This window comes from Sparus aurata, chromosome 1 (genome assembly GCF_900880675.1).
Source record: "Sparus aurata chromosome 1, fSpaAur1.1, whole genome shotgun sequence".
Classification (NCBI taxonomy): domain Eukaryota; kingdom Metazoa; phylum Chordata; class Actinopteri; order Spariformes; family Sparidae; genus Sparus; species Sparus aurata.
In genome coordinates this window covers 37992392-38014306 of record NC_044187.1, presented here as the reverse complement: position 1 = coordinate 38014306, position 21915 = coordinate 37992392, and the positions used below count along the sequence as shown (strand labels likewise).

Below are 21915 nucleotides of genomic sequence, written 5' to 3'. Positions count from 1 at the left end.
TTGTTTTAAAAGGCAGAACGCGTATCAAAAGCATCATGAGGTGTGTCGAACTGCCTTGATGATTTAGTCGACCTCATTTTAAAGCATCAAACAAGGACCCAGGGACCAGTGAGAGTTGAAGGGGGTCACTCTGTGGGTAACACTTATTAGTGGATGATGAATTGGAGTACTGTTGGACCTTTATGCAGCCATGTTGAACCCTAAAGACAACATCTCTACCCAGTTTGGCATGAGGGACGTTATTGTCAAATGTAAACATAACATTTATCGAATGCAACATCATAACTCAAAGGAAACAAGGACCACCTGTAAAAATATATTTTATAATAATTATTATTTACCTCAGTGTCATGTAACTTTCTCTGCAGTCATTTGCATAGGTGCTTCTTGCCTTGACAACACATATAGTGCACTGCCATTGATCACAGGGCTCTTCTCTATGCTCATTACATCTGGTCTTGATTCACCTTGTCACTGTCTGACTCTTCTCTGTTCTGCTCTTTATGAAGCTCTTTGAGATAACAGTGCCGATCACCCAAGGCACCAAGCCAGTGACCATCAGTGTGGCCAATCACACCCAGTGCAGCTGTCTGTCCAAACTGGACGTCTACAAGCAAGTTCACAGCATCATCAGGAGAGCCCTGTCTGAGTAAGCACTCAAACTCACTACATTGCATCTCTCACACACACAGACACACACACAGACACACACACACACACACACACTCTCTGACAGTCAGAATTTCAAGAGGAAGCCATTTAAAAATGTATTTTTGGCCTGTGTCCTTTGAAAACAGAAAGATGACTGTGTGTAATTGTTTTCAAAAACACATTCAAGAAGACCAATCAGTTACTGTTAATATAAAGATTAGGGGTGGCATGATTCTCCAAATCCTTAATACGATCATGATTCTGTTTGATTCTCTGTCTTTTTTTATGTGTGTTTCTTCTATGAGCACTGATGGCTATGCCATTTTTAGACTAGTGTAGTCTAGGATCATCATTTTTGATCTTGTTTCAAAAGATAGTCTACATGGTGTCATAAGTGATATAATCTCCATTCTTCCTTGCAATGTGCCACACACTGAGGCCTTATTGTCAAATTTGAATAATCTATTCACAATATAAATGTGACAATAACTTGTTTCACCAGTCAATTGGAAACTGTTAACATAAGAAGAGAGGTCATAGAGGATACCTGCCATCTACTGACTCTTTGTTGTAACTGCAGTGTATGCTCAATAAATTAATCCAATATGTGGTGACATAAATATCTATCTATCTATCCATCTGTCCATCTATCCATCCATCCATCCATCCATCCTGTGGATATGTCCTGCCATATTTTGTTGTGTTTCCTGCATAGCAAGCAGAGGGTGGTGCAAGTAAATGCCTCAGGTTGATGTGGCGGTGTGAGAGTGTCCCTTCATGGTCCGTGTGTGTGATGTGTTGGGAACCCCTGCTGATCAGTTTGCCGACAGACAAAGCTATGTTGTTCTGTTACTGGCATGCTGAATTTAATAGTGATTGTTTGTCCTCATCTACGGTTTAAACATGACAGTAAAGTCATTTCTGTCATTACAGTGTGTTTTAAAGTGGTGCACAGGACCGAACAGGAGTTAAAGTGAAACTTAACGCTACACAGAAAAATGTCTGTTGTGCTCCCTCTGTAGTATTTATCCATGCTAGATAACATGTTCTTCTACTGATCCATTGTACTCTGTTTATGATCTCCGGTCATGTCTCTGCCACAGTAGGTTAAACAGAGAGATCTGGTGCACAAAGCCAAACTGAGTGATTACACACAACACATTACTTTACACTCCAATGTGGCTTCAGTCCACACGGACGAAAACAATCTTTTTTTCCTCCGTCTTCCTCGGCATTGTTTCAAGAATATTTGCGTACATACGGATGGACGGATCCAATGACTGAAAACGCTTTAGTTCATATTCCTGGCCTATAGGTGGCGCTTGAAATTCACCAAAAACGGAGAAGAAGACACGGAGCATGCGCATTAAGCTTGCATGCTGTAAACAAACAGACAGTCGACGGAGAAACAGAACACAACAAGAAGAAGATGAAAATGGCTAGTGCAAGGAAACCAGAATCGTTCGTGTGGACCGTTAATGAGGTCAAACTGCTGCTGCGACTCACACTCAACTACAAGGAGAGTAAGTTGCAAGAAAGGCTCAATATCTTCTGCGGCATGAACACGAGCATGTAGTCCGCCATTGTTGTTGTTGTTGTTATGAGACAAAGCGGGGTTCAGAGGTCGAAGGTAAGAGGTCGAGGGGTGGGGCGATGGCGTCATCGTTTTGGAAAGTATGCAGATTCGCTGTCCACAAGAAAACGGGACGGCTGCGTTTTCGGATTTTTCCACCCTGAGACCCGTTTTCAAAAAAGTGCGTTTTCAGGCGCTGCGTTTTCAGGATCCGTGTGGATGGTCGGCCAAAACGATGTAATACATGTGGCCCCTTAGGCCCCGTCCAGACGAAAACGTTTTTTTTTCGAAAAACGCACACGTATTGCATCGTTTTGGCCGACCGTCCATACGGATCCTGAAAACGCAGCGCCTGAAAACGCACTTTTTTGAAAACGGGTCTCAGGGTGGAGAAATCCGAAAACGCAGCCCTCCCGTTTTCATGTGGACGGCGAATCAGCATACTTTCCAAAACGATGACGCCATCGCCCCACCCCGCGACGTCCCATAACAACAACAACAATGGCGGACTACATGCTCGTGTTCGTGCCGCAGAAGATATTGAGCCTTTCTTGCAACTTACTCTCCTTGTAGTTGAGTGTGAGTCGCAGCAGCAGTTCGACCTCATTAACGGTCCACACAAACAATTCTGGTTTCCTTGCACTAGCCATTTTCATCTTCTTGTTGTTGTGTTCGGTTTCTCCGTCAACTGTTTGTTTACAGCGCGCAAGCTTAATGCGCATGCTCCCTGTCTTCTTCTCCGTTTTTGGCGATTGTCAAGCGCCACCTAGAGGCCTGGAATATGAACTACAGTGTTTTTTGGTCGTTTTCAGTGGATCCGTATGGACGCAAATATTCTTAAAATGATGACGAGGAAGACGGAGAGAAAAAAGATCGTTTTCGCCCGTGTGGACGGCCCCTTAGTCTGAGTCAACTGGCAAATATTTAGTGGACAGCTGCAGTTGTCATTGTGGTTTTAAATCAGTGATCCTGAGTGTGGGCTGTTGTAGGTTGTGAAGTGAGACATTTTCAAAGTATGAATAGACTAAGAATAGGCTAATATTATAGTGTAAATCCACTGACTTTTTCATTTTAATTTTTATATATGCCATTACTCCCAACATACATCTCTGTGCCATGTTTGAAAGTGTCCTCTTCTCCGCACCACATGTCCATGACTTAGCTTTGTTAAGCCACTTATGCATTAAACAACATCAGGGCTGCCAAGTTTCAGAACAAGAAAAAAAAAAAAAAACAGCTGTCCAGAATTGCCACAGGCCCTGTTTTGGTGAGTGAAATACCTGGGGGCGGGTTGGTAAGGTAACGCTGAGTGGCCTTGATGCCTGTCAGTCATGATGAGTCGCGTCTCGTCACCTCTCTGCTGTGTCTGCAGCTGAGCACTGTGATGCATGTCTCTCTCTCCGACTGGGAGAGTTATCATACCGTAAAATACCAAATAATAGCCAGGGCGTTTATTTGTTTCAATCACTTAACAGACCAGGCATTTATTTGGGACCAGGCGGCAATTTGGGACAGGCGTTTAATTCCTTCCTCACAAAAATCCGGGATGAAAATGTCACAAACTTCTCCAGCTTCTCTGTGAATTCTCCGGCATCCTTCTGGGCAATAGTTGTCTTCGGCAAGTGAAGGTGTTGGGCGGAGGAAAAATTTATCCAACCAGCACTCGCTGCAAACTCCTCATCTCTGCTGTCACTCACGGTGGCGTACATTTGTTTCTCCATCGCCCTGATCATTTTGCGGGACACTCTCTCGTGGCGTGCCCGTTTGCTGATAACTTATTCCCGCATGTTTATCTCAGGCTCCTCCCTAGCCCTCTTCCTACCAGGCAGCCTGGCCCTGTTGCTGTACTCCTCGGACAGACGCTGAAGCTCCGTTTCTCTCACTCTCTTGGGGTCGACAGAGAAACATCTAGCGGCTGCTTCTCCCGAGTTTTTCTCTGTATATTTTACGACAGAAAGTTTGAATTTCAAGTCGTACTTTTTATTTGTTTGCTCCACCGGAGCCATTGCGATCATCAGTGTGATATTAACTGACAGAAAGCAGCACAGTACGTGAACAAGGCAAAGAAGAAAAACGTGCGGTGTCAGTGTCTCACTTGACTTATAAAAAATAAATAAATTAGACTCGGCATTTGTTTGGAACTGGCGGTTATTTATCAAAATATACACCTGCACCTGGCGTTTAAAGGGGACCATGCGGTTAATTGAAACCCGGCTACTATTTGGTAATATACGGTACATTTACACCCCGCTCTGTATGCCAGGGTGGGAACGGCGGTGGCCATGCGCATCCGCGATTCATCTGCAGCCTGGACGCGGAGTGGTGTGTGTCTCCTCTCTGCTCTGACTGCAGGCTGGTCTGCTGCGCGAGGTACTGAGAGACTGACCGCCTGTGAGTGCTTTTGGACGGGGGAGGGACTCACGGCAGCACCCGCTGCTCATTGAGCACAGTAACTGCAGAGTGATACGTGCTTTCAAGTCAGAGTCTCCAAACACACACTCACCCGTGCTCTCTTTCTCTCCCAACACACACTCACCCGCGCTCTCTCTTTCACACACAGGAGAACGTCGAGTGGGTTTTAAATGTCGGCGCTGTTGTGTGTGAAAGATAGTTAGAGACGCCGAGACCCTACGGCAATCCGCGAGGACCAAAGTTTATTATCATGAAAAAAATAAATATATATAGTATAGTAGAGTATTAAATGGGGAAATATAAGCGCGAGAAATGTCAAGTGTGGCGTGTGGTGTGAGAATGGGTCAAATTGCGTGACTGTCACACTCAAAGCGTGACGCTTAGCAGCTCTGCAACATTGGCTGACTAGCCACGGAAGCCACGGCTAAGCTTAGAAAACGTTGTATAAATCGGAATGACAGAGAGAAACAGTGGCAGCGGGAAAAGAAACTCTGCTGCCAGGAATTAAACTGAGTGTCCTGGGTTCTCCCAGTTGAGCTGGTTTAAAAAGGAAAATAATACACAGGACAAGGAGATGTAATGTTAACTGAGCAGAAACGTGCTTCTTTTCATTTCCTCTCTCCACATATCATTAAGAACAACAACTCTTGCCCTATGGCAACTCTAATTGGACATGCTTTTAATTGTACTCTCTGGTGGGAAAACTTTTAAATCACAATGTCACAATGGTCAGGGGTTTGTAGTTGGCAATGGACAATGCCATCGTTCATCACCCAACCCCAAAAGCCACCATTGTATACAATTTGAAAAACTCTGGCTTTTGTGCCTAGAGTGGTAGAATGTGGAAAGAAAGTAAGAAAGAAAAGGCTGAAAGTATGACATAGATTGCACTGATTTTATACAAGAATTGTGTCATTGTTTCAACAAACCTTAATTATTAAAACAAGCATGATTACAACCAAACTCTACTTACAGTGGCACAGTCAGGTTTCAATCCAAGTCACCTGTTGGCAGTGTTGGGAAAGTTCACTTTCTACATGAACTAGTTCAAAGTTCAGTTCACAAACTTTAAAATGAACTAGTTCAGTTCATAGTTCATAGTTCATAATCTAAAATGTTTAACTAAGTTCACAGGTCCAAATATGAACTAGTTCATAGTTCTTTTTTTTTTCAATATGTTGATGCGAGTTATTATTTTTCAAAATTATTGCCACAACCCATATAGAACCACGGACAGCTATTATTTTATCCGTTTTAACACTGAAACATTCTGCAAAACCAGGTTGTCCAGCTGCGGCTGGGAGATGAAGACAGCGGAGCCGCTACTGTACGCCGTTAATGTGATTTGGGTGGTAGAGGATCTGTTTTGGCTCGCTGTTGCCGTGTCTTTTGATTTTTTATTCACTTGCACATACCTTGAAAAGCTCGCCGGGTGCTTTAGTTCAATGTGCCGTTTCAGGTTTGTGGTACAGGATAGAGTACAAATAAAAAATAAAAAATAAAATAATACATAAATATGTAAATAAAAAATCTCTCTATAAAAGCAAGGAATCTCTGTCTGTCTGTCTGTGTTTGCCTCAAATATCTCTGCGGATCAGGATCAGACTGACCTGAGAGTTTCAACATGGCTGCTGCTTGGTTCAATGGTGTGCAACATTGCATTTGTTTAGACTGCAATGATACCGTGAATAAATTATTTCATTAATATTTTACCAATTCAGCAAGCATTGTCCACCGGAGCCACCACAGTCATGTGCGCACCAGAGCCAATCACTGCAGAGCCCACCGCGACCCCCCACCTTAAGAAACAAGCAGATTTGTACCTGTAGCTGCGCATGCAGGACCGGGATTTTGCCGGCGGATCGGTCCTGTTCTGTTCGGTGCATCTAAACTGACTGTTGTGTATTAATGAGACTAAAAGAGTCCGGACTGAGTCTGTTCGGGTCTGAGGAGATCCGGAGACTCGCGGACAACAAAGTGGAATCAGAATCTGTGGATGTTCGTGTGTAGCTAGCTGCTAGCCGCTAGCCAACCCACACGGCCCACCTCCCGAGGCGACGGACCGGACACACCGGCATGTCCAAAACCGGACTTAGGGTAAATAATGTCCGCCACGCTTTTTCGCGAACATTGCCGTCACGTTTGCTTTGTGTCTGGTGCAGAAAGAAACGGTAAAAATGGGCTTTTGTCACGAAAGTGTCCAAGCAGCAAGTTTGGTTGTTGAGGAACAGGAAGTTGTGGGAGGGACGTAGGCGGATGAATGATAGGCAACGACGGTCGGTGTAGAGACAGCGATATTGAGAGTTGAGAGATTTGTTACATTAGCATGTTTGGAGTGTATAGTTAGTGTGTTATGTAGTGTTTGGTGTAGTGTGTTTAGTGTGTGGTGGAGTCGGTTTTTTGTTCAATGAGTCAAAACAATGAGGAGACTGCTGAATGAGCATTGCCTGCATTTAAATGTAAATAGTTACATATAACTTTGTACATTTTTAAAATGTATGCACATATTTAGCAAACAACAATTTATATTTGCATTATTAGTAATAAAAAATGGTTTGTTAAACATATTTGTGGTTTTCACAGTAAAAAAATCTAACTTTTCCTACTCAGATGTTATGTTTTTTTTGTGATTTTAGGTCCATTGTGTTAATACAGTATGTCAAAATAAAAAAATAACTGTACAGTCACACATCTGAGGTTGTGCTGAAAATAATGACACAGAGTAAATAACAAAATCAGAGATTTAAGCAAAGAGCTCAGTTCCAGCAGAAAAGGAGCAAATTTAGATAGTGATTTTGCACATTTTTGTTTGAGAATAAAACATTTTGCATAGGATAACAAAGTTCATCATGTGTTCAAGAGCATTATCTTCTGGGTTAACAGCAAATAACATGTTTAAGGGTAAGAGAATGGACAGAGTTAGCAGCATCAAAAAAATGAGATTCGACAACATCACTCCAAAACTTTTTAGATATATCACAATAAAAAAAACAGATGTAAAGCATTCATTTGTTTTTGCCTCCATGCTTAGCACATTGATGACGCATGCGGTGGTGCGACTCTGTGGTGGCTGGTGTTATGGGTGTTGCCAGTGCTGTATCCGTTCAGGACGAATTCATCTGTGTTCGTTTGGTAATGCCTCACTGCATGTTTGGTATGCAGCTGTTTCTGTCTGAAATAGTTAAGTTTCGTTTTGATCGAAAGTAAAGCAAGCTGCACAAACCTCTCGACCAGCGTCCTTTTTATACACAACAGCCAGATTGGGTGTTTTCCCGCTACATGTCAAAGCCTGTTCACAGTGTGTTTTAGCCGGTTTTCACCTGGAAGGCTCGATGGAAATCTGGCACTGTCTTGAACGAAGTTAAACTGTGAGAACGCGCCTTTCACAAACGCCAGAATGAACGCGTTCACAATAACATTCATCAGGCAGAAATACAGTGCGTTCAGTTCACGTTAGCCCGAAATATGAACGAGTTCATGAACGATCGTTCATTGAATGCGTTCAGGCACAACACTGCCTGTTGGTGCCATTTGACCATTGCAGAAGAAGATGGCATATTGAATAGGGTGATCGATTTGACTTTAAATCCTCTCTATCTCTCTCTCTCTCTCTCTGTTACAAAATCCCACATTCTCACACCTTTTCAAGCATTTTCAACTCTTAACTACTCATTCATGGTTTCAGCTCGAAACTTTGAGCATTCAAACTTTAAATATTATTCCACATCAAGTCTACACTCAAGAGATTATTCATCTTTCAAATCCCATTAAAACTTCCAAGACATACAACTTTCTTTGAAGTTCAGTTATAATGGAAGTGAATCAGAAATCACTTCAACCCACTCATGTTTAATCCCTTTCCAGTCCTTCATACATCAACACTGAAACTCCAGACAAACTTTGAAACGTTTCTCAGATATTCATACATATCTTTATTCAACTTTTTCACATCATTCATACTCTTCGCAAAGTCACAGTCCAACTAATTCATCATTTTTGAGGCATTTTTAGATTTTTACATTGGTGTGGGACAGAATGTTGACAGACACAGGGGATTCAACAGACATAGTGTAGAGGAGCTGGAAGAATTAACTAAATTTTTTTTTTTTTTTTTAACTAAAACCTTATCGTCAACTCACTCCAGTTCCCACAATGTTCATTCTACTAACATAATGTCGACATCAGCTTGTATAAAAGTTTGTGCTGGTCAGTTAAGGAGATAGTATTTTTCTTTCACTTTCTTCTCTTTTTCCTTTCAGCCCAACATGAGTGTGTGTGTCTCTACAGCTCTAATTGAAACCACACTGTGTCTCTTCATGTCCAGACTCTTTCACAACTTCAAACAATTTGTCTGTCTGCGAACACACCGCCTTCTGTCTGTCTGGGAGACAAAGTCAACAGTTCCCTTAATATTGCATTAAAGTCAGAACATTTTCACATTGCATTGTGGTGTTTTATATAATGACTGTGTGTGTATGTGTGTGAGTGTGTGTGTGTGTGTGTGTGAGTGAGTGTGTGTGTGTGATATTTGCAGAGGAAGTATATTTTTCTTGGCAGTTTGTGGGAATCCAAACAAAGTATCTAGTATCTAGGGTAATTTTAACATCAGCCTGGAGTTTGTTTTCACTCTATGTGATAATCAGAATTTTTTTGACAGTGTTTGGTAGGCCTATATTAATTAGCAATAGCTCTATGTAGTGGCTCTGGAGGTAATGGGTTTTGTAAAGCTTATTGGGGTTATATATTGTCTCTCTGTGGCTGTACGGGAAATTATTAGGGGGTGTTGTGCATTTTATCTTTTTGATGAAGGGTAAGAATGGCTTTTCTTTACAATTTTTGTTTACTGTTTCCCTATACTAATGTATCATTGTAAGATTTGTTCTGTAAGACAAATAAAAACGTTAGCTTTTTTAAGCGTTACAAATAATAATGGTGCTCTTTGGCCTATGCAGAGGATGCAAAGGATTAAGCAGGTCCTTATCAGTTCCAACACACTTGTGACCAGTAACGTTAACAATTGCTCAATTCTATTAAGCAGCCAGAGCCAATAGCAAAGATGTGTTTGTGATAGATCCCTAAAATGGACTTAATCCTGAGTTCCGTATGCCTCACATCCTGCACTTTACACACATCCTGCCACAAATTATTATTTCGTGCCCACGTTATAGCTATATTGTGGCCACAATTTAATTTTTTTTGACCATGTCATGTCTGGGGCTCCGTACAGACTAGACAGGAAGTCAGACACCGAAACAACAACATAACATCTGGATAATTTTCAAAATAAAACGCTGTGTCAGTGCCAGAACAAAAATCTCAAAAAAGAGACAAATCCAAGCTGTCCTCTAATCCTTCAGTTGGGAACACATCGTGTTGTGTTTATAACACATACCTATAACTGCGTTTGCGAGTGATTATGTAATTATTGCGGGAACTCCTTGGTCTCACAACTCCAGCTGTCCAGCATGGCGGACTCAAAACGTGGCCGGTGGGGGTTTCAGGACGACAGGGCAAAACCATACCAGAGCCGTTCTGCAACAGACATGCATCCAATGGAATTCTAGAGTTACATTATCTTTAAGTTTCCACAACATCAATAGTAAGGGATAATGCCCAATTAGTCGTCTATAATCAGGAATTAATGGACAATGAAGAAAAACATATAACATATTTGTATTATCTTTGGATGTTTTCCTGTCATCATCTGATGGTTTAACTAAAACCTGGAACAATCATTACCATCTCACATCTCACGTTATTAATTATTCAGATTAGATACTGGCGATAGTACATTAATTTAAAACAGTACACAGACAGTAATTCAATAGGTATCCATTTATCACGAGGTAATTGACACCTTGCAGCCAATCAGAATCACGTATTAACCAAGTAAAAGAAATAAAAACTAATAAACTTAAGTGTGAAGGATGGGTGATTTTTGATGGCATAAAGTCATGAAACCACCTTTGTGGCTGTCAGAGTGAACTAAGTAATCGTCTCATGTACCTAAATCCTCCTCTTTCTGTCTCTGTTGAAGGTGTCCAATAGCCAACAGAACGTGTCCTCCTGGCCAGACTTGGAGCAGCAGGCATTGTCGGTGTTTCAGCATGACCGCTAATGTGCACCTCAATTCCCCTCCTCCACTACTGCACCCTCCAAGACCCTCCCAACAGCACCTTGGTAATTTGCACACAGAGATATACATTTTTTTTCTCATTGTTTTAGAAAAAAACATTGTAGAGGAAACTGGGTGTGCTTACTCATCCTGCAGTAACTTAGTAAAAATGACAACAGAGGAAGAAAATCAACAACACCGGCTGCTGATAGGCATAAAGTAGGTCCAATGGCAAGGGAAATACCTTCCACTGCCAAGAATGTCAGGAGTATAGTAAGAAGCAGGGTACAATGCAAGGCTATTGGAAGGTGTGTGTGGTCATGTTTTTAATGCCTGATGTTAAACATAAATATTTAATGTGATAAAATTAGCTGCTGTAGTCTTGCAGCTGCATCTTTTCTGATCTGAAATCTGAGCTGTGTGCCACTCCCTCAACGCCTAAAGATGCTTGAGTGATGAGTGGATGGCATGATATTATTAATTGAAATGAGTTGGTTCAAGCTTACATAAGCAGAGGTGACATTTTGTTTTATAGGAGACATGACTGGATTTTGATATGAAAATACAAAGAAATTATTTTTTGGTCGTTTCTTTGGCATGTATTGTAAAAGGTGAACAAAGTAACCTCAGATGTGATCTTAAATGGTTTAAAAGACATAGACAGATTGAATGGCAGGGGACAGTTGGGCCTAGGCAGAGATATGTGCTCTATCGAGTGCCATTTAAGTTGTAAATACATTGTCATAAGTGTATATATGAGCCCATGTATAAGTTACAGGAAATTGCAATACACAAATATCAAACCATTAATTTGCAAACAAATACATTTACAACTTAATAACAATTACACAATTCCATATCACAGCATTGACTATGCTAATAATAAACCCCAGAAATGCACATCTCCTGATAAACTGGTGTCATTAGTTGAAACTAGTGCAGTGCCCGTAAGAAAAGTGTATTCCTATAAAAAAAGTGGGAGGTTAAGCAGCTTTTTCATGGATGGCCAAATGAGGCTGTGTTTGAAGGTGTGACGTCAGGGATATTTAGGTTTGTTGTGAAATCCGATATTCCAGGGTATAATCGGCTGTTTTTGACTATTTTTGATTTTGCCATTATATTTCACCTTAAAAGCTATTTACTTGGTGTCATTATTTTCAGCACAACCTCACATGTGTGACTGTACAGTTCCTTTTTCATTTTGACATACTGTCTTAACACAATGGACCTAAAATCACAAAAAAAAACATAAAATCTGAGTAAAAAAAGTTTGATTTTTTACTGTGAAAACCACAAATATGTTTAACAAACCATTTTTTTTTTTTTTACTTATAATGCAAATATAAATTGTTGTTTGCTAAATTTGTGCATACATTTAAAAAATTTACAAAATTATATGTAACTATTTACATTTAAATGCAGGCAATGCTCAGATCTGCCTGAGCTCCTTCCAGCTGAATAAATAGCTGGACTGCCTGCTCCACATTCAGCATCTCCTCATTATTCTGACTCATTAAACAAAAAACCGACTCCACTACACACTAAACACACTACACCAAACACTACATAACACACTAACTACACACTCCAAACACGCTAAATGTCACAAATCTCTCAACTCTCAATATTGCTGTCTACACACCGACCGTCGTTGCCTGTCAATCATCCGCCTAGGTCCCTCCCACAACTTCCTGTTCCTTAAACAACCAAACTTGCTGCTTGGACACTTTCGTGACAAAAGCCCGTTTTTACCGTTTCTTCCTGCACCAGACACAAAGCAAACGTGACGGCAATGTTCGCGAAAAAGCGTGGCGGACATTATTTACCCTAGGTCCGGTTTTGGACATGCCGATGCGTCCGGTCCGTCGCCTCGGGAGGTGGGCCATGTAGCTAGCGGCTAGTGGCTAGCAGCTAGCTAGCGGCTAGCTACACACGAACATCCACAGATTCCAATTCCACTTTGTAGTCCGCGCATCTCCGGATCTCCTCAGACCCAAAAAGACTCGGTCCGGACTCGTTTAATCTCATTAATCCACAACAGTCAGTGTAGATGCACAGAACAGAACAGAATGGACCAAACCGCCGGCAAAATCCCGGTCCAGCTCGCGCCGCTGCAGGTATAAATTAGCTTGTTTCTTCAGGTATGTCATGGGCTTGAGCTCTGCAGTGATTGGCTCTGGTGTGCACGTGGCCACGGTGTGCAGTGATTGGCTCTGGTGCACACGTGACTGTGGTTGCTCTGGTGGACAATGCTCGGCGGAATTTGTAAAGCATTTATGAAATAATTTATTCACGGTATCATTGCAGTCCAAACAAATGCTTAGATGCACACCACTGAACCACGCAGCAGCCATGTTGAAAGTCTCGGGTCAGTGTGATCCTTATCCGCAGAGATATTTGACCAACAGACACATACACACACACACACACACAGACAGACAGAGATTCCGTGCATTTATAGATAGATTAGAAAATTTGAAAGAAAAAAGTTACAAATTGTAAAAGCCAACCTGACTGAAAAAAACAAGAGGTTTGGGGTCGGCTTACAAAAATGTTGTATGCCAAAACTGCAAATCAACCTATACAACAACTGATCAGTGTGGCCTGTTGCTGCATGAAGACATGTCCCTGAGGCCTGTAGTGAGCATGCACATACCAAACACACCATTAGTAAAGCAATCTTTGTGACAGGAGAATGTTCATGTGCACACTGAGGAGTATTTACAACTGCAATATGTTTGTTGAGAGCCTGTGTGTGTGTGTGTGTGTGTGTGTGTGTGTGTGTGTGTGGGGGGGGGGGGGGTTTGGCTATGATAACACTCTGGACCCAGTGTAAACAAATGGGAAACAGAAGAATGTGGAGACCCCAGAGCAGCAGATTCCACAGATACTCACACATACAAATACACACTTCCTCCTTCTAACAGGGCCAAAACAAATCATGTGTAAGGGATAGATTCCAGGAGTGTCACAGAAATAGTAATTGAGCTGACTATTTGTACAAATTCTATAAAAATAGGCATTAATACATTAGTTTACAAATTAATTTAGAAATCTATTGATGAATAGACTAAATGTAATTCATTATTTGATATTTTAATGGGCAATAAAAAGAGGAATTATAAATGAAATTTACAAATTAAATATGATCCATCAATAAACAGTTCAAATTAAAAAAGCATTTAATAAGACAACATGAAACAGTCAATAAGTACACCACTTTATTTAATACATTAAATAATGGAATTTATCTTTATCTTTTAATCTATTTGAAAATGCAGTTTAAAAAGACAAATAAATAGCTGGATTCACAAATTGAATTAAAAATTTGAATCAGCCATTTAAAAGAGCAATATCCTTTTGTATCTGCATTTCCATTTACCTGCCACTTTTCCTTTACCTATTAGCTATTCCATTTCCTTAGCCATTTAGCTTCTCATTTTTGCCTCTCCTTTTATCCTTTACATGACACTTGTGGTCCATGAGCTGAATAAAACAATGCAATTAGCTATTGGATGTAACAGGCTCTCTGATGGTTAATATGACCATGTATGTCGTCTAAAGATGTATGACTTGCCTGGATGTGGGAAAGAGAAGGTGATAAAGTGGAGGAAGACTTGCGCATTTGAAGCGATGTAATTAGATGGTTTGGCCACAATGAAAACTAGCTCTTAAGCCTGGCGCTTTTCCAGGGGGCTGTGGCCAGCTGTCTTCTTAGCTGTCTTCTTTGCAGAGGAAGTTCCGGTCAAGCCATACGCCATCTACTGTATAAGAGTATATATCATCATGCTGTTCACTGTCAGGTGCATCTTGAGTGAGTGAGAAAAGGAATGCGCAGCTCCAAAAATAGAAAATCTATACGTTGTGGCTAATGTTTATATTGAGATGGACTGCCACAAATAAATTAAATGAGCCACTGCCTTAGCGCCAGCTCATTCTTAAGGGTTCTTGGCACAGAAAATGATAGGGTAAGAGGCGGGTGCAGCTCAGGCCTGGAGGTCTGCCACATACAGGCATGTCATACGTATGCAGATGACATACAAGGTGATAATAACTAATGAGAGAGCTTGTTACATCCCATGGCTAATTTGCGTTGTTTAACGTTCTTTTACCAGCTAATGGACCACAAGTGTCATGGAAAGATTAAATGGAGAGGCTAAAAGGAGAAGCTAAATGAAGCTAAGCAAGTGGAATAGCTAACAGAAAAAGCGGCGGGGAAATGCAGATAGAACAGAAAATTGCTCTTTGAAATGGCTGATTAAAATCTGTATTATTAATTCAATTCGTGAATCGAACTATTTCTCTTTAAAACTGCATTTTCAAATTATGTACTAAATGACTGTTTTATGTTGTTTTTGTAAATCCCTTTTCAATTTGAACTATTTATTGATGGATTCATATTTCATTTGTAAAAAAAAATTAATGATGAATTACTTTGTATTTTAGTCTTTTTAGGGCCCGAGCAGGTAGACCTGCGAGGTCCCTATTGTAATTGTAAGGATAGAAATTTTCTATTTTTTTGGATGCCTGAACATACCCAAAAACTCACCAAATTTGGAATATACGTCACATCCGGCGAAAATTATGATCCTGCATTGTCACTGGGCGTGGTCATGACCTGCAGGCTCTGTAGCGCCCCCTAATGTTCTTCCCTGCCTTCCACATGCGCGTAGACAAACGAAATTCGGTACGCAGATTCCTCATGACCAGATGCACAAAAAAGTCTGGGGGTCCCATACTGTCACTCCACCAGGAAGTCAGCCATTTTGATGTGTGGCGGCATTTTTCCCAAATTCATGCCTACTTTGAAAACTATCTTGTCCTAGAGCTTAAACACTTCAAATTAACTCAGTTATCATCTTCATGCCTTGAAGAACAAAAGTTATGGAAATCATTCAGCTGCGACATACTTTAGTGGGCGGGGCGGTGGAAACCATTTTTTCCTCACGCCGTCAAGCATCAAGGCTTTATAACTTCAACATACAATTTCCTATCCACACCAAACTGCTCATAAGTGTAGAGGCTGTCTCCCCAAATAAATCTCGGCATCAATACTAAGTCAGCCATTTTGCTTTTGGCCGCCATTTTGAAATATTGCCAATCTTCGTACTTAAATTATGCTTAAATTAAGACTTTACAGTCACTCAGCATGATCCTCTGACCTTGAAGATGAAAAGTTATGGAAATCTTTATCCTATGTCATACCTGCTGGCCGTGGCGGTGCCCGCCATAAAAATCCTTCGTCATGAAGAATCGAGTCCTAATAACTTCTTCATACAATTTCCTATCTCGGCCAAATCTCTCAGGAATCTAGAGGGAGTCGCCATGAATAGATCTGTGCATCAATACTGTGTCATATCCATAGCGCCACCCACTGGACACAGGAAGTCAGACAAACATCATCCGATTGACATGACGTTCACTGCTTGTTTTCTCCCCGTCATGACATGCTTGTAAAAGGTAAGCGCGCAGTCCAACAACGTCGCAGCCCGACATGCGCGGCCTGCGAGGGCCCGTTCATCACAGCTTGCAGTTTTAATTATATATAGATTCATAAATGAATGTAGTAAGTAATTGATTAAAGCCTCTTTTTTAATGTACAATTAGTTCAATGAAAATATTTTGATAATTCATTTTGTTTTGTTGGTAAAAGCTGAAGATGCTTATGGACCACATCACTTCCGTGTCACTGACATGATAAAGCAAACCACTGTGTAATATTGCCTAATGGCGACAACCCTAACACTCTAAGAACCATTGCTCTAAAGCTGTTACTTACCATTCTTACCTCATCTCTTCATTATGGGCTAACAATGGCGTTTTTCCACATTCAACTGTCAGCATAGCTCCACTCAGTTTGACTTGGCGCGGCAAGGTTTTGCATTTCCATCACAACTGGGTTACCTACTTGAAGGTGTCTTCAACTAATGACGTGCCTGTCTCTATCGCCAAAGTACTATCAAAGGATCGATGTTAACAAAGTAAACACATTCCATTACTATAACTTCTTCTCAGTAAATTCCCTCTGTTATTGAGTCATTTAAAATCTTCTATTATGAAGCAACATCACAGGAAACACTGTGTTTTCAGCAGCAGACTCCTTAAACAGCTGAGAGTGAACACGATGAAACAGTAAAACAAGGAAGATCTTTGAAAGAACAAATATGATGAGAGAAACTAAATAGATTTAGGGAGAAGATACAAGAGTACTCAACTCTGCACAGTTAAACTGGTGGTGGAAAAGCAAGTTGATGGGGCTCGGTTCAACTCAGTGCAACCAAAAGTGCCGGTGGAAAAACACCAATAGTAGTCATTTTAGTGTGTTATACACCTTAGTTATATTTAGAGAAACCATGCTAATTTTCAGACACTTGCTAAGTTGGAAGCTGCCGTGCAATAAAGTAAAGATCTTAATCAGTCTGTGTTTCAGGATTGATTTGTGGGCTGACTAAATCACTCTGGAATCTCCTGATTTCAATGGAATCAGAAACTTCTTATTATGGAGGGTGATTCAGAGGTCACCTCTAAGACATAAGACAGATATTTGGAATTTAGGTTCGACAAACCATGTTATTAGTCCAGTGACCTTAGTATTAAGAAATATTACACAAATCATTTTGTGTGAAAGAGCTCCCCACAAACTAAAACGGCTTAGGGCGTTTTCACACCTATAGTTCGTTTGCTCTGGTCCGAATCAGGGACCAACTTGTTACAATGTTGCATATTACCTCGAGTTTGGTTTGTGTTCACACAGCAGCATTTACAAGTGGACCAAAATGTGTGATGTGCGAGGAAACTGCTCTCTAATTGGTCTAAATTTCGAAAACGAAGCAGCAATTCAGCTGAATTTAGCACCAAGCAGACAGGAAGTCAAGCACTGAAACAACAACAATATGACATCCGGTTACTTTTCAAAATAAAACACTCCGTGTTTACACCAGCACACAAATCTCAAAAAAGAGACAAACACAAGCTCTTCTTCTGATCCTTCGGTCGGGAACACTTCGTGTTGTTGTTTTTATGACACAGACCTATAACTGCAGTCAGGGGCGCTGCCAGGGATTTTGGGCCCCATGAAAAGAAATATTACTGGGCCCTTGTATGAAAATTTGTTATGCTGTTTACATTTAACTGTGCATTTTAATGATATTTTTGACTATAATTTCCTATATGTGTGAAAAGAACAACATGACAGTTACTTGGTAGGGGAAGCACTGAACACTCAGAATAACGGAATTTAGATTCATTGTCTGCAAGTCTGCAACTTTAATGGTTGAAATATAAAATTCTCTTAAATTAAATTACCTGAAACATACAAATGCATGACATACATGACTTATATAGAATTTCCTGTAATACCATTTGAAATAGCATCACCATCACCAGATTCAGGTTTCCTCCCACCATTCTGTTTTACTGTCAGTGATTTGATCAAAAATAACAAAAGAAAATGTGATTTTCACAACCAGTACCCCACTGCTCACTGTCTCCCTCTTGTAGCCCTGCATTTAGGTCTAATTTATCTCCAAAAATACTATTATAGCAATACCACACAATTTCTCTTTCAAACATGCACATCACCCCCCACACACACACTTAGACCAGCCACTGCACTCAATGTAAAAACTGTATGCTGTCTTACATTATGTTTTTGTTGTTGTCTTTATTAAGTTTGTTATATACGTTTATATTTTGTTAAAAAAATCTATTAATAATAATAATAATAATAATAATTTATCTCCAAAATTGTACGTGGTGGAAATAGAGTTGGGGTGGAAAAAAATACATAAATGAGGCTCTATGGTTGTTGCGATTTAATATTGTTAACGTTTCTCTGATTGGATTGAGAGCAGTCACTTAGTCTGCAAGCACCTGAAAATTTCTCCTCTTTTCCTACTGCAAAGCAAGGAGTGAGAGTCCCAAACTACTGACCAAACATAGTATTTCAGTGAGTTTATAGTTCAGTTTCAGTGATAGCTAAATTTCAACAAAACAAAATAAAGTTATAGGCTATATGCTTTTTAAACCATTTAAATAATTCTGAAATAAATACAGACTATGTGTTTTTATTTCAGAATGATCTTTATTCATTAATTTCAATTTATCTTTTTTTCGATAATAATAGATTAATTCAACACAGAGCTGCTCACCTCCTTCCTCAGTTGTGGGTAGGCCTACTGGGGCTGGGTCAGGGGTAGGTGGGGGTCCTGGGGCTGGTTCAGGGGTAGGTGGGGGTCCTGGGGCTGGTTCAGGGGTAGGTGGGGGTACTGGAGCTGGTTCAGGGGTAGGTGGGGGTCCTGGGGCTGGTTCAGGGGTAGGTGGGGGTACTGGAGCTGGTTCAGTGGTAGGTGGGGGTACTGGGGCTGGTTCAGGGGTAGGTGGGGGTACTGGGGCTGGTTCAGGTGTAGGGGGCTCACAGGGCTCACAGACAGCTGCGGCTGGTGCTGCTGCTGCACTTGACGTGTCTGTTCAAACATGCATCATTTTTGACAGGAGGGGTGGTCAACTGATTAAATATGGGCAGCTTGCTAAACGTGAACAGTGAAATCTAAAAATCCAGAGTTTTCTTCCAAAATATGAGCTAATATGGGGAGAAAAGTGAGCTAGCTTAAAAAACACAAGGTTAAGATAAACAACAGACTAATGTGTTCCAGAACTTTCCACCACATGAACCAAACCCACCTTGTTTTTGGAAAAACTGGGTGACATACTGACGCCCCTTTGCTTCTCTCTCCTGCCTAATCTTTTTGTCTTTCCTTTTTTGGCTACCCGACTTCTGGGGCATTTTGCCTTCTCTCGGTCTCCTTACTGACTGATACACCGCACCGCACAGCAGTTCAGTTGATTCGATGGAAGGACCAAACCATTTTACCTAAGGGGGGGGGGCCTTGAGAAATTTTTCCAAAATAAACTTAGTGTTATTATCAGTGCATTAAGTGATGCATATTTATGATTATAAACTAACAAATTAGTGTCTTATTATTTTTGTCAGTATTATAATTTTATTAGGGGCCTCTCTGGGCCCCTGTCAATGATGGGCCCCTAGAATCCTTCCCCTTATCCCCCCCTTTTCGGCGCCTCACATGATATTATTATATATATATATATATATATGTGTATATATATATATATATATATATGTATATATTGTGGCAAAGATTATTCACTTGGCAGAGCTATTCAACAAAAGGAGCTTCTCCGTATATCGCATTGTGTAATGAAGATTTCATTCTCAGTCATCGTAAAAGCAATCATACTTGGGGGTGAATAAAGTTCCATCCAAGTTTATTACATTGATTTAGGTTGTAAAAGTCTGTGTACGCACATGCTGCTATGTGTGAGTAGACACAGCTTGCAGTTTGTCAGAAGTAAGCTATGTTATCTTTGTTTGTTCATCTGTAGAAACACAAACACACAGTATGTGTGTATGGGACAGTCTGAACATCCATTAGCCACAACTTCTGTTGCTCCCTCTCTCCACTTGTTTCTCAGCTAAAAGATGATCTGCCAGCACTAAAAGTGAACCATCTGTGTTATCCCTGAGGAAGGGATTTCGGGAATGTCTCAGTTTCCTAGTTTATCAGTGTCGTCAAACAACTGTTATGCACAGTTTGATATAAGTGCCTTGCAAAAGTATTCACCCCCCTAGAACTTTTCCACATTTTGTTACGTTTTAACTACCGGTGTAAATGTATTTTATTAGGATTTTATGTAATAGACCAACACAAAGTGGTGCATAATTGTGAAGTGGAAGGAAAATGATACATGGTTTTAATTTTTTTTTTTTTTACAAATAAAAAGTCTGAAAAGTGTGTTGTGCACCACCAGTACCAGTATTCACCAGTACCAGTCAATACTTTTTAGAACCACCTTTCGCTGCAGTGACAGCTGCAAGTCTTTTGGGATAAGTCTCTAGCTTAGTCTGATTGGATGGAGAGTGTCTCTGAACAGCAATTTTCAAGTCTTGCCAGAGATTCTCAATTGGATTTAGGTCTGGACTTTGACTGGGCCATTCTAACACATGAATATGCTTTGATCTAAACCAGGCCAATTCAATTAGCAGCCCGCGGCCCACATGCGGCCCACATGCGGCCCAGAACCAACCCTTGACTGGCCCAGCCTGTGGTCCAGCGGGCCTGAATTGAAAAGAGAGGGCAGAGGGCAAATTTCGTTTGTAGTGTTTCAGACCGTGAATGCAACACTCCGCGTAGCCTAGCAACAGTCTGCCCACAATGCAGCGCGTTGTTTTGATGCGTGGCATCAATTGAAGTCGTTCCAAGAAAGTCTGAAACATGTCCTTTTCCACTCTTAAACGCAAAATTGACAATGAAAACCGCCGATTTAACCTTGTCTGGACTGACAAATATTTGTTCATATTACCATCGAGTTCAAATGCCAAACCCATGTGTTTAATTTGCCATGAGTGCGTTGGTGTACTCAAAGATTACAATGTCCGGAGGCACCACATCGAGAAACACCCGGCCTTCAGGACAAACTTTCCAGAAGGATCTCAGGAGAGAGCAGTGAAAGTGCAGAGTTTGACTGCATCTTACAACAGGAGTTGTACTACGATGGTGTGGACATGCACATCTCAGGAGAGAGCTACAGCTGCTTCCCTCCGTGTTTTGTGGATTTTGGTGAAAAAGAAAAGGCCATTTAGTGACTCTGAAACTGTGAAAGAATGTATGCTAGCCATCGTGGATGAAGTGTTAAATGACGACAAAATGAAACGAGTGTGACATCTGCTATTAAAAATGTACCCCTGTCAGACACGTCAAACATCCGCAGTGTTGAAATTCTAGCTACAGATGTATTTGAAACGCTGTTGAGTGAAGTGAAGAAAGCCAATGTCATGTCTATAGCAGTAGATGAGTCCACGGACAGAACCGATACTTCACAACTGTGCGTATACGTCCGTTTTTTTGACGGCAAATGCTTCTGAGAGGAACTGCTTGGCTTACTGCCGTTAGAAGGACACACAACTGGCGAGGTTGTCTTTGAGAAGATTTCAACTTTTTTCAAAGACAATGGCCTGGATATGGAGCGTGTGTCCATGCTTGACAGATGGGGCTCCATCTATGGCAGGTAAAATAAGTGGACTGGCAGCACGTTGGTCGGCTGTTGCACCTCAGATAACATCGTTACACTGCATCGTTCATCAGGT

The 21915-nt window shown here is 40.9% G+C and overlaps 1 protein-coding gene across 1 annotated transcript in view; it reads left to right on the top strand.

Annotated features, from left to right (window-relative positions):
- Nucleotides 1-21915, top strand: part of vegfc (vascular endothelial growth factor c) — a 101507-nt gene that overhangs the window by 61630 nt on the left and 17962 nt on the right. Inside the window, exons 4-5 of the mRNA XM_030426853.1 lie at nt 510-649; nt 10674-10816. Of these exons, the coding sequence (XP_030282713.1) occupies nt 510-649; nt 10674-10816 (283 nt within the window). The remainder of the gene's footprint in view (nt 1-509; nt 650-10673; nt 10817-21915) is intronic.